Source organism: Triplophysa rosa, linkage group LG13 (genome assembly GCF_024868665.1).
Source record: "Triplophysa rosa linkage group LG13, Trosa_1v2, whole genome shotgun sequence".
Taxonomy (NCBI): domain Eukaryota; kingdom Metazoa; phylum Chordata; class Actinopteri; order Cypriniformes; family Nemacheilidae; genus Triplophysa; species Triplophysa rosa.
Window position 1 is genome coordinate 23,412,446 of NC_079902.1, and position 19,208 is coordinate 23,431,653.

Below are 19,208 nucleotides of genomic sequence, written 5' to 3' on the forward strand. Positions count from 1 at the left end.
TTAGAGATTGAGTATCTTTCAGTTAGTATTTTAATGTGCTAAATTGGGATTTTTTTTATTTGATACCCTGAACAGTGAAATGACTTTCTAAAGGGGCTGAGTGTTTCTGTCATCGTTTGTCAACATTAAGGCAGCTGTCATGAATGTTTGCCGTGTGCTCTAAGTTTACACACTTAAAAGTGCACTCGTGAAATACCAGTAGTTTGAGATGATACGTTAGTCAACGTCATGAGACCGGTCAGGAACAGTCTGGGTCAGGGGTTTTCAAACTTTGATGCCAAGGACCCCCAAATAAGGTAACCTTTGGTGAGGATCCCCTTTCTAAAACATAATATTTTAAAATAATTGTTTGATGTATAATGAATAGTTAAATAGTAAATGTGATAAGAAAGACCTAATGTTTTCAAACCTACACTTGTAAGATGTGTGTACTGTAGCAACCTTAACTTTGCATGCGAAAAAAGGAACTAGTGAGAGGAGACGAACTAGATGGGTACAAATATAAAGAATTCTGGACACTACGCTTGTATCAAAAAACACAAACAATAATAATGTTCAGTAGACTTATTCAAATTTTGCATTATCCTTTTCCCTGAAATTTCTGGGGACCACCTGCAACCTTCTGGGGGTCCCCGGACCCCAGTTTGAAAAACCCTTCGTCTAGGTCGTATCTCAGACCAAAATCAACAGTAAGACCTAGTATTTGAGGGCATTGTTTTCAAGAAGATGATAAGAAAAGACAACAGAATACCTGCTCATTTAGTTTCTGTAAAGACCCTTTCTATATTTTAGAAACTGTGCGATATTGATGTAACGGTAACATTTGTTGCACTGCATACCTGAAATGGGCTACACAAACGTCATCTATACACCTCACCCCCATGATATGTACCTCATCGAATGTTTTGTGTCAGGCAATATCATGTATGTCTGATATGAATACGTTTTATCTACAAGTTATTTATTATTTCTTGAGTTAAACCTTTGAACGGTTGTCTTGTGTTTCTCTAGGCGAGCAACTGCTTCTATTTGTAAGCACAGAGCTAAAACCATCTGTCCTTTACTGTTTCTCTTCATCCTCATGTGCACTGTCAAGCGTGGTTCCCTCTGACCTTTCACCTGTAGGATACATAGCGGTTCAGTCCAAAAGAGCAAAGCACGGGTGGTGACGGCACCGTAGTCTTTTCTTTTGAAAATGTGAAACGGCAGGCGTGGACGTGCAGCGGGTTCACAGGTCGTTGGACTCGGGCGAGTATCCGACGCCCCATCCCCGAGGGGCTCTGTTGAAGTTGGGCCGTTTGGACATCGTGGCCAGGGTCACGGTGGGGAGATTGTGAATCTCAGGTTGTTCGAACCTAATAATAGGAATCACCCTGTGACTGCACACTGGACCTCCGAACGGCACTGCAGCTCTGCAAGAAACAAAAAGAAGAGAAGCCGAAAGATACTTAAATAGCCTTCTGACCTCAGATCCAAAACCTGCCACCTCCCCATATTTCAACCACTGGGTTTGTTAGCATGCCAGCTGACGCAACTTAAGTTTGTGTGAAGAACCTGATCCCTTGTGTCTTTAGGTTGTGAAAGCCGTGGGTTCTCCGCTCCTCTGATGCATGGAAATAGCTCCTCAGTCATGCGGACATCAGGCTCTCGTTTCAAATGGGAAGACGCAGTGGAAACATTGCGGGTTCATAATCATTTGATAGCGTGCATTGGTCTGGTTGGGTTTATATAAGGCACATAATCATCAAGCGTGACGCTAATGTGCCGAAACCTCTCGCTGACCCTCAAGGCCGTTTCTCAGATCATGTTCTTGCCCACGGTACCGTGGAGAATGGACTTAATCCCTTCCCAATAAAGAAGTGGTTACAGGGAACCCCCAAACACGCTCGGTGATCTGATGCGTCTTTATGTGTGTTTGCTCATGCTCACCTGTTAAAGCACCTGTAGTTAGCCGGAGGGAGTTTCTCTGGAGTTTGAGAGAGCTGGGCGTCGAGTGAGGACAGAAGTTCCTCGCTCTCTCCCAGAGCTTCTTGCCACGGTGAGCAGTATGATTTTGGGATGACTGTGGAGTTAAACTTCTCGCGAGGGATCTCTCTCAAGGGCCCGGCGTAACCTAAAAGGACAGGACGGGTACTCGTGAGTGGCAGTGTTGGTTATAAGGGAACGTTGGTATCGTGCGTGCTCGGATTAGTTAACGGATAACCAGACGCCCCGTGGGGGCCGCGCGCAGATAAGGAGACAGAAACAGGAGATGGATGTTTATTAAAGAACATTAGACAGAGTTAATGAAACCCAGGAGATCCACACAAAAACCAAATGATAACAGCAGAGCAGTTACGTGAAGCGCAAACACAAATGCAAATTGTATATTCTGCACATGAAAAATTCAATTTAAGGTTTTCTCCTGCAATTCTGTGTGGCCAAATAAAAGTAAATCATATGAAATTGTGTGATATGTATTTCATGGAAATTCCTAACTCTTTGATATTAGGCTAAATCGTATAAAGTCGTATGATCTTGTTTGGTCTCATACCATCTGCTGAGTTAGGTGTGGAGCTTCATTCTACTTTTTAATAATCAACTTTTCTCAACACAATCCCGCAGCAAAAACGTATCTTTTTATCGATGAATTCGTACGATCTCATTCCAACATTTTAGTACGATTTGCTTTCGCGCCAGAGACGTTAGGTTTTAGGGGTGGGGCTTTAGTATTGCTTTTTTCTAATAATCGTAAGTTTTTGTACGATTCGCGCCACACGAATTCATATGAATAAGCCACTTCGTAAAATAGTTATGAATTCCCTGTGAGATCATGTTAACTTTTTTTGCATAATCTGCATTGTACGAATTCGTATGACATCCTTGTTAAAATAGTTTGGACTTTCCTGTGAGTTCAGTGACCATGAATGTAGAGTGAAATAAGGGATAGGAATGTAAAAATATCAAAATCCCACTGTGCGATAATACCTCGGTATAAAGTCTATGGTACGGTATTTATTCCCATATTTAAAATGACAAATGATGACTTGGAAATGTGCCATAAGCATCCTCTTTTCTTCATCCTCGAATCATAACTGTTGGGTCAAATGACCTCAAAATCCCTTTTATAAATTTTTTTTTGCAACAGATGGACCTTGCCAAAGGTAACATCTATTGTTTTGGTAACACTTTAGTATAGGGATCAATTCTCACTATTAACTAGTTGTTATTAGCATGCATATTATTAGCATGTTGGCTTTTTACATATAAAGCACTTATTCTGCATGATCATATTCTACATCCCTACAACTACCCAATACCTAAACCTAACAACTACCTTGCTAACTATTAATAGGCACCAGATTAGGTGTTTATTGAGGAAAAAGTTGTAGTTAATGGTTTGTTAATAGCGAGAATTGAACCTTAAATTAAAGTGTGACGTAATTTTCTCTATGTTAGGCACGGACGACCTGTCATTTCATACAGTTATGTGAGCATGATTATATTGAGACGATTTTGCTATTGCGATAACACGATATCGATAATATTGTTACATCCCTAGAAATAAACCCTTTCGTGGTGATACGCTTTGCACTGAGTTCCGGATCACCCTGCCAGGGTTTATGATGATTACTCTCTGTTTTCCCCTACATGTTTGTTATTAAAGATCAGTATTAAATGAATGTATTGTAGGCTGATCCACAGAGACAGCAAGTGTGTGTACCTGGTGCCAGGACGCTGGGGTTGCCCTTCTTTGCCACGGTGCTCTTCAGAGTGGTGGCCAGACTGTGTTTTCCAGCCGCTCCATATCTCAGGTTTTCTTTCCCTCCCTCCATGTCTGTCATCATCTGATTCTGGTTTTGTTTCGGTTCCATGTCATTCTGATGGAAAAAGGTGTTTAGATGGAGTTGAATGATCTTTAAAAGGATCCCTGGCAACCACTTTGATCACCTTAGCATTGTGATGAGTTACAAGCACCTTTGCATTTTCTTTAGAAAATATGGCATTCATATAAAACCTTATTGTTGCATGACTTCCTACACATTGCACATTAGAATAGAAAAGAAATTGATTGTATGCTTTTTACTTTTAGTAATTTAGGGTTCTGGGATCTTTGGGTGTTCTTCATATTACTTTAAAGGTTCTTTAGATCAGTTCTCGATATGATTTGTTAACACCATTTGAAACCCTTTTAGGTTCTTTGAAGCACTGGTAAGAATACGACCGGCGTGGATTTTTAATGAAGCATCGTGTATGTTAAGGGTTGGAGTTCTTACGTAAATGAGGAGGGGAGAGCCGGCTGTGCTCTCCAGTGTGAATCTCTCCACTCTTCTCTGACGCTCCTGAAACATTCTGGATCCTCGGTTAGAGGTGAGGTTCAGCTCCTCCATCATGACATCCCGCGGAACGCTGATCTTCTTTCCCAAATTCAGACCTTCACACATTCCCACAGTCACTTAAAAAAGTGTTGTTTGTTGTTGTTGCTGTATTTCTTTATAAGTGAGACTTTAATGTTGAAGTAGTTTTTGTGTGCTGTACGTGTTCCTCTGAATAGCAAAGAATGATTGGCTGCGAGTGGATACGGATGATTGCGTGAGCTGCTGTTGTGTTTGTTGTGTAGTAACAGTAAAGATTATAAATAGGTCTTTTGGTATGACGGGACCCTTAAAGAAACAGACCCGCCCTCGAGAGGCATTCCTGCCCAGAGCTCACGCTGTTCATCCGAACTGGACATGTGGATCAGCTCAGCGGAAACATGCCGAGGCTTGGGATAGTTTTCAGGATTCCCTGCATTTACATGAAATGACCAGGATGACCGCCTGATAATGTGATGGGTTTTGTCGGTTTTGTGTGTCTCACCTCCCTTCACCTCTCTGCTCAGGATGAGCGCCTGCTGCTGTCTCTGTTTCTCAAAAGCCATCTTCTCTCGTCTTTAGATAATCAACATCAAAAAAAGAACAAACATCAAAAATCATTCACGTACTGAAATATTTACTATCTATCTTTCTCTTTATATCACTTTGCCTTAAAGGGATGGTTCATCCAAACATGAAAAATCTGTCATCATTTCCACCCCTCAAACCTGGAAAAATGTCTTTGTTCCAATGAACACGGAGAAAGATATTTGGAAGAATGTTTGCAATTTTCAGTACTGGGACATCGTCCACTACCATAGTAGGAAAAACATATTGTATTTTTTTTTGTTCCGTTGAACACATCATGAGATATTTTGAAGAATTTAGGAAAACCACGAGTTCTCGGGCACCTTTGACTAGCATTTAATTCTTCCTACTATGGCAGTCAATGATGTCCCGGAACTGAAAATGACTGACATTCTTCCAAATATCTTTCTTTGTGTTCATCGGAACAAAGTAAATTATACAGGAATGAAATTACATGAGCGCGAGTAAATGATGACAGAATCACTTTCATGCCATACTATGCAAAACTGTATTAACTATACCATACACACCACTTCAAGCTATAGTTTTCCTTCCTATAGTATATTAGACGTAAGAAATATTTGTTTCAACCAAAAAACATCTTAATTGAACCAAAGTGCTGAATTCAATTGTTTTTGCAGACGCTTTCATCCAAGTCGACTAGAGTGCCTTCAATCTATACATTACTTTCATTAATATATTAATAATAAAAAACACATCAATCTTTCATGCACTTTAGTGTCTTACCTGTGTGTGTGTGTGTGTGTGTGTGTGCGCTGGAGAAGCTGATGTTCTGTGCGTGGTCTCGGTGTGAATGTGAGACCCCAGCGGTGTGTGAGCTGGTTTCTACAGACTCATCTCAGAGAACCGCCGCTCGTGACATCATCGCTGCATGTTTAGCCAAACGACAGGAGCTAAATGGAGAAAAGAATCTAGACCCTGCCAACCCCCCCCATATAAAAACCTGATCCCTCTGTCCAGGATGATGTGCATGCTGAAGAGTTTGCGTGTGTTTGTCTTTGCTTTGGCTGTCATAGGAGATGTTGCTCATCCATGATTTGTTTCAGCATCATCTCAAGGACAGACGCTTCTACTTTATTCTCAAACATCACCAGATTATACACGTTTGCTTTTATTTCTCCAAGCAACTCGCCAAGCATTCTTTTGGGCCTTCAACCTTTTCCTTTCTACTCCAGATCTTTCAGTTATAAGACACGTGGATCTGCTTGGTTTTGTTTGGTTTGCATGTGAAATGTTTTCTTTCCCATCAATTATGAACTTTTTCTGAAAATCACCCTACGTTTCAACAGAAGGTCACATCATTTTGTATGACACATACTTTGCGCAGAGTGACCCAAAAGTCTGGATACTTAAACGACACCTAATGTAATGTAATCGCATTCGTTGACGCTATTTGATAAAACAAAGATCCACACATTGACTAGAATCACTTTAACATCATTTGTTTAGAAGGGCTCACAGGCAGCGGGTGTCTTTGACAGGTGACCAGAACCGGCCTGCATCTGTCGGTGCTCAAAGTCACGAGCAGTCGACGTGAGAACAAAGAGCTTCATTCAGACTGAAGGGTTTGTGTGAGTTTCGTTCATTATAAAACCATTCCGACTCCTGCGGAGAGATTCTTAACATCACCACCTCCTCTGAGACACACACACACACGTCAACTGTGAGCATTGGTTGATTTTAGAATGAGGAGTTTGAAAAACTCAAATAATCTTTACAGAGAGAAATCATTTGATTTAGTCTTTTATTGTCTTCTGTTTCTATTTTCTGCTTTGTTTCACAGTTATTGCTTAACATCTGACGTGGGATTTGGAGATTCTTTGAAACGTCTGGAGCTCTGTTTGTCTGAAGACGACTTCTGTGGATGTGGAGGTTCTCCTGTGGACCTGAAGACTGTCAGAATGTACGGTCTGCTGTGCGAGAGTCTGCATGACTTCATCAAGGAGTCGTACGGGGATGATGTCTGGAAACTGGTCCGAGAAAGAGCTGACGTCCGCCTCCACTCCTTCGTCACTCACGAGGTTAAAATCTTGATATTTTGCGAAAACCATTTAAATTAGTTTTACGATTAGAGATTGAATTCGTTTCAAAGACTTGTTTCATCTATTCTTTTTAGATAAAACTAGATAATCATGGCTAAATAAAAATGTCTAAAAAGCATTCTTGCTTTTAATTATAGATTACAACAGCTTTAAACCTTTTTTATCTGTTTGATTACTTTCTCTTGGGTTTTAGATCATTATAAAACTTTTAGGAACTTGAAGTATACTTTATTCCCTCTCTCTCTCTCTCTGTGTTTTGTGTGTCTGTGTGTTGTGTGTGCGTGTTGTGTGTGTGTGCGTGTTTATGTGTGTGTGTGTGTTTGTGTGTGTGTGTTGTGTGTGCGTGTTGTGCATGTGTGTGTGTTGTGCGTGTGTGTGTGCGTGCATGTGTGTGCGTGTGTGTGCGTGTTGTGCGTGTGTTGTGTGCATGTGTGTGTGCGTGTTGTGTGTTGTGCATGTGTGTGCGTGCGTGTGTTGTGTGTGTGTGCGTGTGTGTTGTGTGCGTGTGTTGTGTGCGCGTGTGTGCGTGTGTTGTGCGTGTTGTGTGTGCGTGCGTGTGTTTACGTGCGTGTGTGTGCGTGCGTGTTGTGCGTGTGTGTGCGTGTGTGTTGTGTATGTGTGTTGTGTGTTGTGTGTGTTGTGTGCATGTGTGTTTGCTTTGTGCGTGTTGTGTGTTGTGTGTGTGTGTGTGTGTGTGTGTGCAGGTGTACAGTGAGAGTGTAATTCCACGTATCGCTAAAGCAGCGAGCGGCGTCACAGGAACACCTTATAGTGAACTCATGAACTCATGGGGTGTTTATTTCCTGGGATTTGTGGGAAAATACGGATATGACAGAATCCTCAAGGTACTGTTATGATGCTTTCGTATGATAATTGAACAATAATTAAATATGTATGATGTAATCCCATCTGATTGGTCAAGGGCAGGCGTGTGAATGTGAATTTGTGACATGCATTGTGTTTTGTGTGTGTGTGTTTCAGGTGTTGGGCCGTCACGTGCGTGACTTTGTTAATGGTCTGGATAACTTACACGAGTACCTGCGCTTCAGTTACCCGAAAGTCCAGCCTCCGACCTTCTTCTGTCAGGAGGAGTCGGCTACAGGTGTCACGCTGCATTACAGGTGTGTGCGTGATCTTACGACAGGCATCACAGCTCCTGCATGTCTGCATCTGCTCGTGTCGTGTGTTTTTGTTTCAGGAGCAAACGGAAGGGTTACCTGCACTACGCTATGGGTCAGCTGAGACAAATGGGAAAACAGTTTTATGACACGGACATTCACGTGGAGGTTCTGTCTGAGCAGCTGGTGGGAGATTATTCACATGTGACCATGAGGTGACACACACAAACCCACATGAAACTGAGAGTAAAACACACGTCGGATATAAAGACACGGTGATGTGTTTATTTCAGATTAAACTTTGATAACTCTGCGTATCGCTACATCCAGAAAGAAGATGAGGAGGAGCAGGAGATTCTCCCCATCACCAGTGACTTCTTCTTTGAAGTGTTTCCCTTCAACATTGTGTTCAGACAGGTGATCGTCCTCTCCTGACATGTCTCGTGTCTTCTCCTGCCGTCATGCCTCATCTTGTTTCCTCTCGGCTCACCTCCTCCCTCTCGTTTCGTCTCCTCTTGTCAAAGACCCTAATGGTAACACTTTACATTAAGGTACCCTTTATAAATGTGTTCATTAACGATTAATAAGTCATTTACAAAGGCATTATAAAGCAGTTATAACTGCATGAATAAAAAGGGGGATTCTAACGAAATATCTGCCAAATAGTGAGCCATGTTATAAATGCTTAATAAATGTATTTATTCATTATTTATTTGACTCGAACGCACATTCATTATTATCTTGATGTTGTTTGCAAAATAGGCTGTCAGACTGGACACTGTAGGGGGTTGTGTTGTTTTTCTTATACCTGCTCACTATTTGGCAGATATTTCGTTAGAATCCCCTTTTTATTCATGCAGTTATAACTGCTTTATAATGCATTTGTAAATGACTTATTAATCATTAATGAACACATTTATAAAGGGTACCTTAATGTAAAGTGTTACTACACTAAGATTGTCATTTAACGTGTGTGTTTGTGTCCAACAGGACATGGTTGTGCATAACGTGGGCTCTGGATTGGCCACCGTGTTTCCTGACCTGGATGGGAAGAAGATCAACGATGCTTTTTTACTGGCTCGTCCTCTTGTGGAGTTCACATGGAACATGGTGAGGCCAGGAAATAGATTCAGTAATCAAGTCACATCGATGAAAGATGCATTAAAGTGCACTGAAGGAGAAAATCGAATCGATGAAATCTATCAATCGTTCTGTCACAGATCATCTCCCATCCCAACAATCTGTTTGAGATCATGTCGAAGGAGCCTGTGAAGAGAGAGAGGAACCTACATAACAGAGTTCAGAGTAAGGAACCGTCTGCCTTTATTCCCAACAATCACTGACGTCTCTCATCTGAAAACCTTTCTGTCTCTTACAGACTCTGATTATGAGAACGCCAACCGCTCGGCAGACGTGGACGTGGAGCTGATGGCCTTTCAGTCAATCATAGGGGACGATTATAAAGGTCAGCAGCGATTCTTTCTGTAAACGCCATGCGATGTTTTAGGATAAAAGTGCACGTGAGAATCACGATGTGGCGTCTGTGTTTTGGATGCTGTCAGATGGAAACAGTGCTAATGCGATGGAGAGCTGGGGTGATGGAAGCCGCTGTCTTAAACTCAAGGGTCAGATGAGATACATGCCAGAGTGGGAGTCCATCATCTTCCTCGGGACACCGGTGTAAAACTCACTCACACACGCACGGATGTATACACATTCACACAATGAGCGTTGCCGAACCTGCTGTAAAGGGACAGTTCGGCCCAAAATAGAAAATGTCACCCTCATGTCATGTCAAACCTGTATGAGTTTCTTTCCTCTGCAGAACACAAAAGAAGATATTTCGAAGAATGTTGATAATCAAACAACACTGAACCTCATTCCATTGGATGAACACAAAACCGCCGAGACATTTCTCAAAATATCTTCTGTTGTGTTCCACTGAAATAATGGATGTATAATAGAGTGTGTCAGGGTTATCGGCACTGTCGTGAGCAGAAACAACACATGTGATCATAAGTGTTTTAAATAAAAAATGTTTAGGGTTGGAGCATAGAAAATATCATCGTGACAGAAAGACAAATGTGTTTGTTTGTGTGTGTGTGTGTGGTGTGTTCATCAAGCATGGAGAGTTTAGAGTTGCATGTTTAAAACGGGTCTGTACATCAATGATTGAGCATGCATTACTCCAGACAGAGATCTGGTGCTGGCAGGAACTCAACAGTCTGAAGACTCAGAGAGCCCTTATACAGTGAGAGAGAGAGAGAGGAGAGAGAAGAGAGAGAGAGAGAGAGAGAGAGACAGGAGAGAGAGAGAGAGAGAAGAGAAGAGAGAGAAGGAGAGGAGAGAGAGAGAGAGAGAGAAGAGAGAGAGAGGAGAACAGGAGAGAGGAGAGAGAGAGAGGGAAGAGAGAGAGAGAGAGAGAGGAGGAGCAGCTGCCCGGCTGAAGCAAAGCTTTCAGGGTCCTGTTTTTGAAAGATTCATGAACACCAATGCAGTTCTGTCTGCTTTTCTAGATACAGTGTTGTTATTTTCAGTTTAATCTGAGTGTTTCTGGGGGGCTTATATGTGAAAGTCACAAATGCATGCAGAATTCTTTAAAGGGGTCATATTGCACGGCTAAAAGGAATATTATGGTTTGTTTCAGATGTGATGTAATGTGTAAACAGGATTTAAGGTTGATAACCGCTGTATTTTCCACACACCGTGCATGTTTGTATCTCCTCTTTGCTCCGCCTCTCTGAAACACGCAGATGTTTAACAAAGCTCATGGCTCTGAAAAGCGAGGTGTGCTGTGATTGGCCAGTTCACCAGTGTGTAGTGATTGGTGGAATACTGCAAGCGTGTGAGGGAAATGTAACGCCTCTGACCATATTTGGAACATCAGGTTCCTCTTCAATTGTACTGACAGGTACGCCCACCTTACTTGAGTCTACATTTGGGCGGTCTTAGTCAAATCAGACCACCAACTGACGTAGATTTGTGGGGGTGTGGCTACACGAGGTGTTTCAGACAGGTCTGGGTGAGCGTTCGCTTTTACATAGAATGCATCTTTTGTTCCCACACTTTCATTTCTGCAATTTTACACGTCTAATACATGCATGAGCGACTTATAACACACCAAAGACACAGAAAAACACGTGTTCGCGCCATATGACCCCTTTCAACCTCAATAAAATAATATTCAATTTGACATGCAAGTACTATTTAAACAGAAACATCCACATGCAAAATCTGATCACATTTCTCCTCCCTGAACATTCATCAGCGGCAAGATGCAAGCAAGCAAACTTGTTTTATCAAGCACTTTACAATCACCGAAGTGGACCAAAGTGCTGTACAGAAATAAAATATACAAACTCACGCGAACACGAAATACAAATACAACACATTAAAGGACCCCAGACACACTAAAATAAATCAACGAACAGTATTTACATTATGAGACTAATAATCAAAAATGTTTCTGATTGACGTTTTCTTTTGCAACTGCAGTCACACACACAGAGCAAATGAAATGAAATAAACTGCAAACCAGGTTGTGAACTTTAGCTGCTCGTAGATGTAAATGCCGATGAGCTCACGATCCACAGTGCCTCACGTTCTCTCTTTCCGTCTCACAGGAGCAGAAGAAATCCAGCAAACTAGAGGAGAGCATGAAGATGTTGGACTATGAGATGAAGAAGACGGATGATCTTCTCTACAGAATGATTCCTAAACCTGTTGCTAAGAGACTGAGGAAGGGAGAGCCCGCTGTGAACACCTGTGAGGTGAGAAGTTTGGGACGTTTTTAGTTTGGGATTTGCACAACGCTCTCTCATCATGATCGTCTGTCAGGTGTTTCCGGATGTCACCATCCTCTTCAGCGATGTCGTGGGTTTCACTCGGATCTGCAGTCACATCACGCCCATGCAGGTGGTGTCCATGCTCAACACCATGTACACGCTCTTCGACACGCTGAGTGAGAAACACCGAGTGTTTAAAGTGAGGTTCTGCTGCTTGTCATTATTGATCTGAGGAGATATTTCTACACTTTCAGCTCGTGTGTGTGCGTGTGTGTTAGGTGGAGACTATAGGCGATGCCTACATGGTAGTGGCCGGCGCTCCTGAAAAAACCAAGTATCACGCTCACAACATCTGTGACATGGCTCTAGACATGGTTCGGTCGATCGATCATCTCAAAGATCCGTCTAACGGAAACCACATTCAGATCCGTGTGGGTACGTGATGCCTCTCTTTCCCATCCCATCATTGTTCTTCATTGTATCTCTTCTCATTTAAAAGTGAAAGATTGGACTGATGCCTCATTGTCTCAGTGTTTATGTGACCTGGATTGTTTCTCAAAGGTATTCACTCGGGCATGGTGGTCGCCGGGGTCGTAGGTCACAAGATGCCTCGCTACGGTCTTCACGGGGACACGGTCCACACCGCTTCTGCCATGGAGAGCAATGGAAAGGTAGAGAGAGGGAAAAGTAGGCTAATCTGACATTTGACTGAGATTATTGATGTCTGATGCGTGTTGTTTGTAGGAGATGCACATTCAGCTGAGCGGCGCCACCTACGAGCACCTGAAGGGAAGCCATTTCATCTTTGAAAGACGCGGTACCATCACCATCAAGGTCAGTCACACATCAGTCATTATCGCTGAAAAACAAACTCCAAACCTGTTTACCCATAATTCCTCAAAGAGGACCACCTGACGTTTGTTTTCCTTCTTTACGGAGTGGCTCAGAGATGAGGTATTTTCGAAGGCGCTGGTTCCCTCCACCGAAAGCCTATGCATTTTTCCCAAATCCCTGTGCACTTTTGGAAGATCGCAAAAAATAAGATCTGTGATTAACAAATGTTCATGATGTTTACGTGTTTTGTCTGTCAACATCATATTTACAGATTAACACAATATTTGCTATTTTTGAAGCCGAAATACAATCGGCAGAAGTAGAAAGCTAACACGATGCTATAAACAGACTACACTTAAGGTCGCTCCATATCAACGTCACCACCAACAAGCCTCCGACAACTCTTTCAAACTTGATTAAAAACGTGTTCCCTGGTAAGTAATTACTCCGTGAATGAATTCGCATCTACGTTTTTAGAGATTTGTGTCCATGTTGCATTATTTGTGAGTGATTTTAAATGCGCAATGACGTCTAACGTCCCCGCCAAAGGAAGTAGTCGCTTTTAGCAACTTGTTAGCAACCGCCGTTTAAAGACACAATAAACGTTTAAATAATAACTAACGTGTTATAACTGGTGTGTTTTATGTCATAGAATAAAACGTGAAAATATTTTGAGGTTGTGTTAGCCACAGACCGTATTTCAGGCGATTTACCTAAAAAACCCGTAGACTTTGGGGCGATGGAACCGGAAGTCTTCAAATGCTAACTCGCTTCCGGGCATTGCATACAAAAATATGTCATCTCTGCGGCTCCCTGTTTGCTCTTGTAGAGACAGAGAGGCTGATCTTGTTGTGTACTTTCCTGGAATGATTCAGTTTTGGTGTGTGTTTCTGAGAATATATAAGAGAGAGAGAACATTGCTGTGTGTGTTGCTGATTTTCTTTAATTTCTTGTGTGTGTGTGTGTGTGTGTGTGTGTGAGAGAGAGAGAGAGAGAACGTTGCTGTGTGTTAATGTGTTGCTGATATTCTTTAATTTCTTTTTACTCTCATTAAAGACTGTGAGCACTCATTATGCCATTGTGTGTGTGTGTATGTGAGAGTTTGTATTTATTTCTGTATGTGTGTGTTCTCTTTACCCTCACACACACACACACTGTTGTCTTATTGTTCTTGTGCATTATCTCTGACAGGGGAATGTTGAGATTGAGACGCACTGGCTGAAAGGAAAGAGAGATAAAGACGGGAACGCTCAGGCTGCCTGTCCTCAGTTTGAAGCTCAGACCATCAGTAAAGCCGCCATTTCTGCCCCCGAGCCCCCCATCGATGAAGAAGTGCTGGTAAACACATGCCCGAGACGTCTTACAATGAACCAGATCATCAAATTGAAACCTTATTCATTTTTATAGGCTCCTGGTCTTATTGTGAAAGATTCATCAGTGTGCTTTTTCAAATGTTTGTCACTGTAATCTTTAACTCAAATGATTGACTTCGCTTGCCTTTTGCCACTGGGGATGAAAAATGATGTTGACCCACATCCAAAGAGCTGTTTGTTCCCATCTGCTGCTGTAGCTCATGCAGCCTTTGAAAATAACCAAATGATATTTAATGCAGATTTATTTAATAAACACGCTAAATAAATTCATATCAATCACAGCATCCATTCAATGGAAAAGGAAAGAAAGCAAACGGCAGCATTACAATGAGGAATTTATATGATATATATATATATATATATATATATGGAGTTATATTTGTGGATATACTGTATGTAGTTAATGTTAAATGATTTATTTCTTCTCAGGTTTTCCCATCCGTGGCAGGTGAGGATGAAGATGATGTGAAGTCCATCCGATCTCACCGCGTGAAGATGGAAACCTCTGGAAACTCTCTGGAGGAGTCCACAGAGGAGTGTCGGGCGGAGGAAACGTCGGTCAGTAAGGTGAGACTTTATTGAGACACAGATACGTTTTAAAGTGCAGGTGTGATCGTATGTGTTGTGTCTCTCACAGTCTCATTGTAAGGATCCGCTGCAGGACAGCAGTCTACAGGACCCACACATCGCGCTCCACTCGGCTGAGTTTGATGGACGAGATTCCATTATGGAGTCTCCAGCTGGATCCTGTGACTCCGGCTGCTCGGAGAAAAGCACCATGTGTTCTGTGTGCTAAACGTGCCCATCCGAAACAATCCTTTGATATCTCACATTAATAGTCCTCAAAATCACAAGTTTTTCACTGAATATGTGTTTTTTCAAATTCTGTACATTGGATTCACTTTTCTGTAGTAGATGAAAAATATCAGTATTTTTAGATTTCAGTTGATCAGTATTGACACTGGAATCTGCTTCTATAAAAAAAAAAAACGCTTAAAGGATGAAATCACAGATTCTAAAGCGACACTTTCCATGGATGTACCGACATTCTCATTTCCATGAATCAACTCTTAAATTTACTTGAAAAGGTTCATATGTAATCCAACTCAGCATTTAAGCAAGTGTAAGAATGAATCCTTCAGCTGATTTTTTTTATTGATTTATATTTCACCTGTTTTTGTGTCTGACGTTATCACACTTTTGTGCGTGTCTGTTGTTTTCTTTGGCGTCATAATAAAGCACTTTAACTCATTTCTTCACTTTCTTTCAGTAAATTACAGTAAAGCACAAACAGACAGAATCATTTCACACGTCACTGATGATGGATTATAATTGTCAAGTCTTATTTATGCTTAAAGAATCATCATAGCAGCATCACAGCAAAACATTTTCTAAAGTTAAATCAAATCCCACAGGTGAAGTTTTGCAATGCATGATGGGATTTCTGGACAAATACAGTAAATGTACAACATTGCGTTATCTCAGGTATAATCTTCAACCCGCAGCCTGATTTTGCCATTTTCCAAGGTAAACATAGTTTGTTATGTTCTTCTGATCGAAGAAGTAAGCTGTCGTGTCTACAACGGTTGCTATTAGAATTCATCACGATCGACTAAACGCTTGATTCTTAAAAGTATGCGAGGTTCACGGCATAAACTTATAATTATTTGGTTGCTGTTAACTTTTGACACGTTCGTGAATGTCCACCGGTCTGTTACTGCAGGACATTCCCACGCCTCGAAACATGGCGCGGCACAAAATGAAAAGGGATTGGATGCTTTACCTGTCAGTCATACGGCCTCTTGGGAGGGCCTTGGCCAAAGAAAACGGCGATACATTCTGGCTACGCGAGACTACCCGAACCCTAACCACAATAAGTCATCCCTAAAATCAGGGCATTTTAATCATGGGTATTTTGTGAAGCACAAAAGGTTTCTGGATAAATATTTGGAACAACATTCCACTCTAAAATAGTGTGGATTGTTTCATCCCATGGTTGGGTCAAAAATACACAAAAAGAATAGAGACAAACTTTTTTCTTATGTAACATTTTAACGTTTATTATAAATGATTTATCCGTGCACGCTCATTGCTTTTTTATTCATCATTTTAAACGCTCTTCACTTCCAAACATCATCTCCTCTCTGTATGACGTGTGTCTTGACCTAGGGCGGGACTAAATGGACAAAATCAAATCCCACCCTGTACATTTCTTTTATGGATATAAGTCAAAATATGAAGGAATCCAACCCTGTGGATTGAGATATTGGACACATGCATGTTTTTTCCCTTCTGAACTCACGTCATCTGTCCTGATGTAGGATTGCATGTTTAGTCTCAGATGATATTCCCTGCCGAGTGACTGGAGGAACTGCGTCTGAAGGTGGCATCCTCTCTGTCCAGACTGAATCCGGAGTTTTGTCGGCCATCTTTAGGAGATGCCTGAAGTGTGCAGTGGATGCAGAAAGCGTAGAAGAACGCCACCAAGAGCAGGAGACACACGATACAGAAGATGATGATGATGAGGATGGTGTGAACGTGTATGTGTGTGTCCTCAGGGATGAACGCAGGAGTGGACGTCAGGGTCACGCTGTCAACTGGGGTCATTGATGAGGTCACGTTTCCACTCTTGAAGGCTGAAGCCACTGAGCTGAAGTGTAGTACACCCGTCATGATGCTGAGGGGATTATGGATAAGAACTTAGATGAAGAACGTGCATGACGTAAAATATATCATGGAATTATTTTCTATTCTATTCTTCTATTTATTAAAAGATATGCATGCATATGTAGCATATTTTAAAAGAATATTAAATAAAATAATTTATTTGATTTGATTTGATTTGAATTGAAATGATGAGATGAGATAAATAAATAAACAGGAAAGTTTTTGGAAAGTGAAAGAGAGAGAGAGAGAGAGAGCGAGAGAGAGAGAAAGACAAAGAAAGAAAGAAAGTAAATAATAAAAAATAACTATTTCATGCAATTATCTGTACATGTTTTTATACATATTCTGCAACATAACCAGCACAAAATTTTAGCATGGCAACTACTGTACAAATAAAATACAAAATAATACTGTCAGTAACTGGTTTAATTTTGATTATTAATTTTAAGAACATCTATATTTTTGACCTGTATCTCCTACTCAGTTATGAAGAAGCATGTATGAAAATATTATGCATTTTGATGTTTTGACTTGTTGTGTTTCGTCTCAAGCACATCTCTCATCAATTCAATCTCCAGCTAAAGGTTTGACTCGAGGGAAAATTGAAGGTACTCACACACACAGTCCAGTTAAACTGCCGTCTGTCCGTACAAAATGTTTCTGTCCATACTCCTCAACACCAGTCTGATTGTGCTTGCATTACAGACGCTCACTGAACGAAAGAAATGAAGAAAGGATGGCGACAGAGGAGAAAAGAGACAGTTGCCATAGAGACGCTCTCTGAGTGGCTGAGCTTTTGAACATGACATCACTCAACAAAAATAAGGATGGACTGATCACCAAACAGAGAAAAAAAGCAAGTACTGAACTTGAAAAACAAGTAGACATTCTCCTAGTTATTGTACATGTAATTGAGACATTGTTGAGATCTCTTTTGAAACTCTAATGACAGAGACATTTGTGAGATTTCAAACTCTTTTGTATCATATAATTTGATATGTTTGCCCGCTGAAAGCACAGATGGTCTGAAAACGGCAAACACAGCAGCTAGAATTCTCTATTATGCAAAGAAGATCATTATTGTATCATCATCGCTGAGACACCTGTTGCTCTCTGTGTCTCCATCTGCAGGATGAAAGTACATTAGACAGAAAATGGTTTATTGGCAGTGATAACAGAAACGCACCGCAAAAAGCGAAGCTCTTTAAAATCTGCCGTCGGGGTAAGAAAAAAATGACATTGTATTCTCTTTGAATTAAGTTCATTTTTTTGCACCATTGGCAGATATCACATAAACTTTTAAAACAGTATCTTAAGTCTTTTTGTACAGATCTGAAGGTCAAAGGTCAAGTACACCATTTAGCGTGACCTCTGAACCCTGACACAGATATTTTCATTCACATGCTAAAGTTGCTCTTTTCGCAACAAATGTTTATAAACAGCACAAACATTTATGGTTAAAGGACTGATGGATTTCCATATATGAAAATGTTCATTATGCGGCTCCGAGTCTCTCATCATATGCAAATGAAAAGCATCATTACATGTGTCTGTTGCACAAAGCTTGTGTTGTATGATGGGACGGCACACGCAGGAAACTTCATTTCTTTTTGTTCCCGAGGTTGTTGGAAATCCAGTTCATACCATCTTGTAAATATATACGGAGAAACTTGTTGTAGAATGTGAAAAAGCTGAAGTGATGGGAGACGTTTTCAGGTTATTTCTCACCTGTACACCCTCTCCCGTGACTGCAGAACAGGCCTGTATCTGCCAGACTCTGTCTCTGTACGTGTGCAGGTTCAGACCCTTGGCGATCTCACTGGCCGGACACGCCGCTGTCAAATCCTGCTTATTCGCAAAAACCAGGACGGGAATGCCGGCGAGGTTTTCCTCATCGATCAGCTCTGACAGTTCCTGCAGGTGCACAACATTTACAAGAGTGACATCCCCAAATCTAAATCTTTCAGCATATCATTTTTTTCTCCATGACATCATAGACATCCCAGATATATCTTATTTACTAGAAACTAACACAAACAACCTTTGTCTCATGAATGTTCAAATGCCTCACCATTCCTGTTTCCTCAAAGTGCTTTTTGTCAATGCTGTCGATGATGTAAATCTAAAGATAAGCAACCAAATCTCGATTAACAAAATGTTAACGTTTACAGTGTGAATGTGAATGCTGTCATCTGCATTTCACCTCTTACCAATAAATCAGTTTTTTCTAGGTATTTTTTCCAGAAAGCACTGATCTTCCTCTGACTGCCGATATCCCAAACATTCAGTTTCATCCCATGTGAGGCCACACTCCTAATGTTAAAGCCCTGAAAACAAAACATGCCATTGTTGACATTTATATGCTCTCCTACTTGTAAGTCGCTTTGGATAAAAGCATCTGCCAAATGAATAAATGTCTGTCTCTCTCTCTCTCTCTCTCTCTCTC

The 19,208-nt window shown here is 41.2% G+C and overlaps 3 protein-coding genes across 3 annotated transcripts; 1 reads left to right on the plus strand and 2 right to left on the minus strand.

The window, feature by feature from the left end:
- Window positions 1-58: 58 nt before the first annotated feature.
- myoz3a (myozenin 3a) lies at window positions 59-5,801 on the minus strand. Its single transcript, XM_057350207.1, has 6 exons — window positions 5,670-5,801; window positions 4,840-4,910; window positions 4,257-4,414; window positions 3,704-3,860; window positions 1,930-2,113; window positions 59-1,412 (listed from the first exon to the last, which is right to left on the minus strand). Exons 2-6 carry the CDS (start codon window positions 4,898-4,900, stop codon window positions 1,229-1,231), a joined length of 744 nt encoding a protein of 247 aa, XP_057206190.1. The 5' UTR covers window positions 4,901-4,910; window positions 5,670-5,801; the 3' UTR covers window positions 59-1,228.
- A 773-nt stretch (window positions 5,802-6,574) lies between these two features.
- LOC130563537 (soluble guanylate cyclase 88E-like) lies at window positions 6,575-15,339 on the plus strand. Its single transcript, XM_057349119.1, has 18 exons — window positions 6,575-6,606; window positions 6,727-6,964; window positions 7,690-7,830; window positions 7,967-8,106; window positions 8,184-8,318; window positions 8,397-8,520; window positions 9,094-9,213; window positions 9,324-9,408; window positions 9,482-9,568; window positions 9,666-9,783; window positions 11,681-11,873; window positions 11,941-12,087; window positions 12,167-12,323; window positions 12,450-12,559; window positions 12,633-12,722; window positions 13,914-14,060; window positions 14,525-14,662; window positions 14,733-15,339. Exons 2-18 carry the CDS (start codon window positions 6,845-6,847, stop codon window positions 14,889-14,891), a joined length of 2,211 nt encoding a protein of 736 aa, XP_057205102.1. The 5' UTR covers window positions 6,575-6,606; window positions 6,727-6,844; the 3' UTR covers window positions 14,892-15,339.
- A 2,887-nt stretch (window positions 15,340-18,226) lies between these two features.
- On the minus strand, window positions 18,227-19,104 carry arl3l2 (ADP ribosylation factor like GTPase 3, like 2). Its single transcript, XM_057349120.1, has 3 exons — window positions 18,973-19,104; window positions 18,834-18,884; window positions 18,227-18,676 (listed from the first exon to the last, which is right to left on the minus strand). The coding sequence occupies exons 1-3, from the start codon at window positions 19,102-19,104 to the stop codon at window positions 18,401-18,403; spliced, it is 459 nt and encodes a 152-aa protein (XP_057205103.1). The 3' UTR covers window positions 18,227-18,400.
- Between the last annotated feature and the right edge of the window lie 104 nt (window positions 19,105-19,208).

Coding starts and splice junctions, on each gene's coding strand:
- myoz3a (XM_057350207.1), bottom strand. CDS start 4,900: ATGGCTTTTGAGAAACAGAGACAGCAGCAGGCGCTCATCCTGAGCAGA. Junction 4,415..4,839: donor GAGCAGAGAGGTGAAGGGAG/GTGAGACACACA, acceptor GAATGTGTGAAG/GTCTGAATTTGGGAAAGAAG. Junction 2,114..3,703: donor CCCCAGCGTCCTGGCACCAG/GTACACACACTT, acceptor CTGTCCTTTTAG/GTTACGCCGGGCCCTTGAGA.
- arl3l2 (XM_057349120.1), bottom strand. CDS start 19,104: ATGTTTTGTTTTCAGGGCTTTAACATTAGGAGTGTGGCCTCACATGGG. Junction 18,885..18,972: donor TAGAAAAAACTGATTTATTG/GTAAGAGGTGAA, acceptor GCTTATCTTTAG/ATTTACATCATCGACAGCAT. Junction 18,677..18,833: donor ACTTTGAGGAAACAGGAATG/GTGAGGCATTTG, acceptor GTGCACCTGCAG/GAACTGTCAGAGCTGATCGA.
- LOC130563537 (XM_057349119.1), top strand. CDS start 6,845: ATGTACGGTCTGCTGTGCGAGAGTCTGCATGACTTCATCAAGGAGTCG. Junction 9,214..9,323: donor TGGAGTTCACATGGAACATG/GTGAGGCCAGGA, acceptor GTTCTGTCACAG/ATCATCTCCCATCCCAACAA. Junction 14,663..14,732: donor AGGAAACGTCGGTCAGTAAG/GTGAGACTTTAT, acceptor TGTCTCTCACAG/TCTCATTGTAAGGATCCGCT.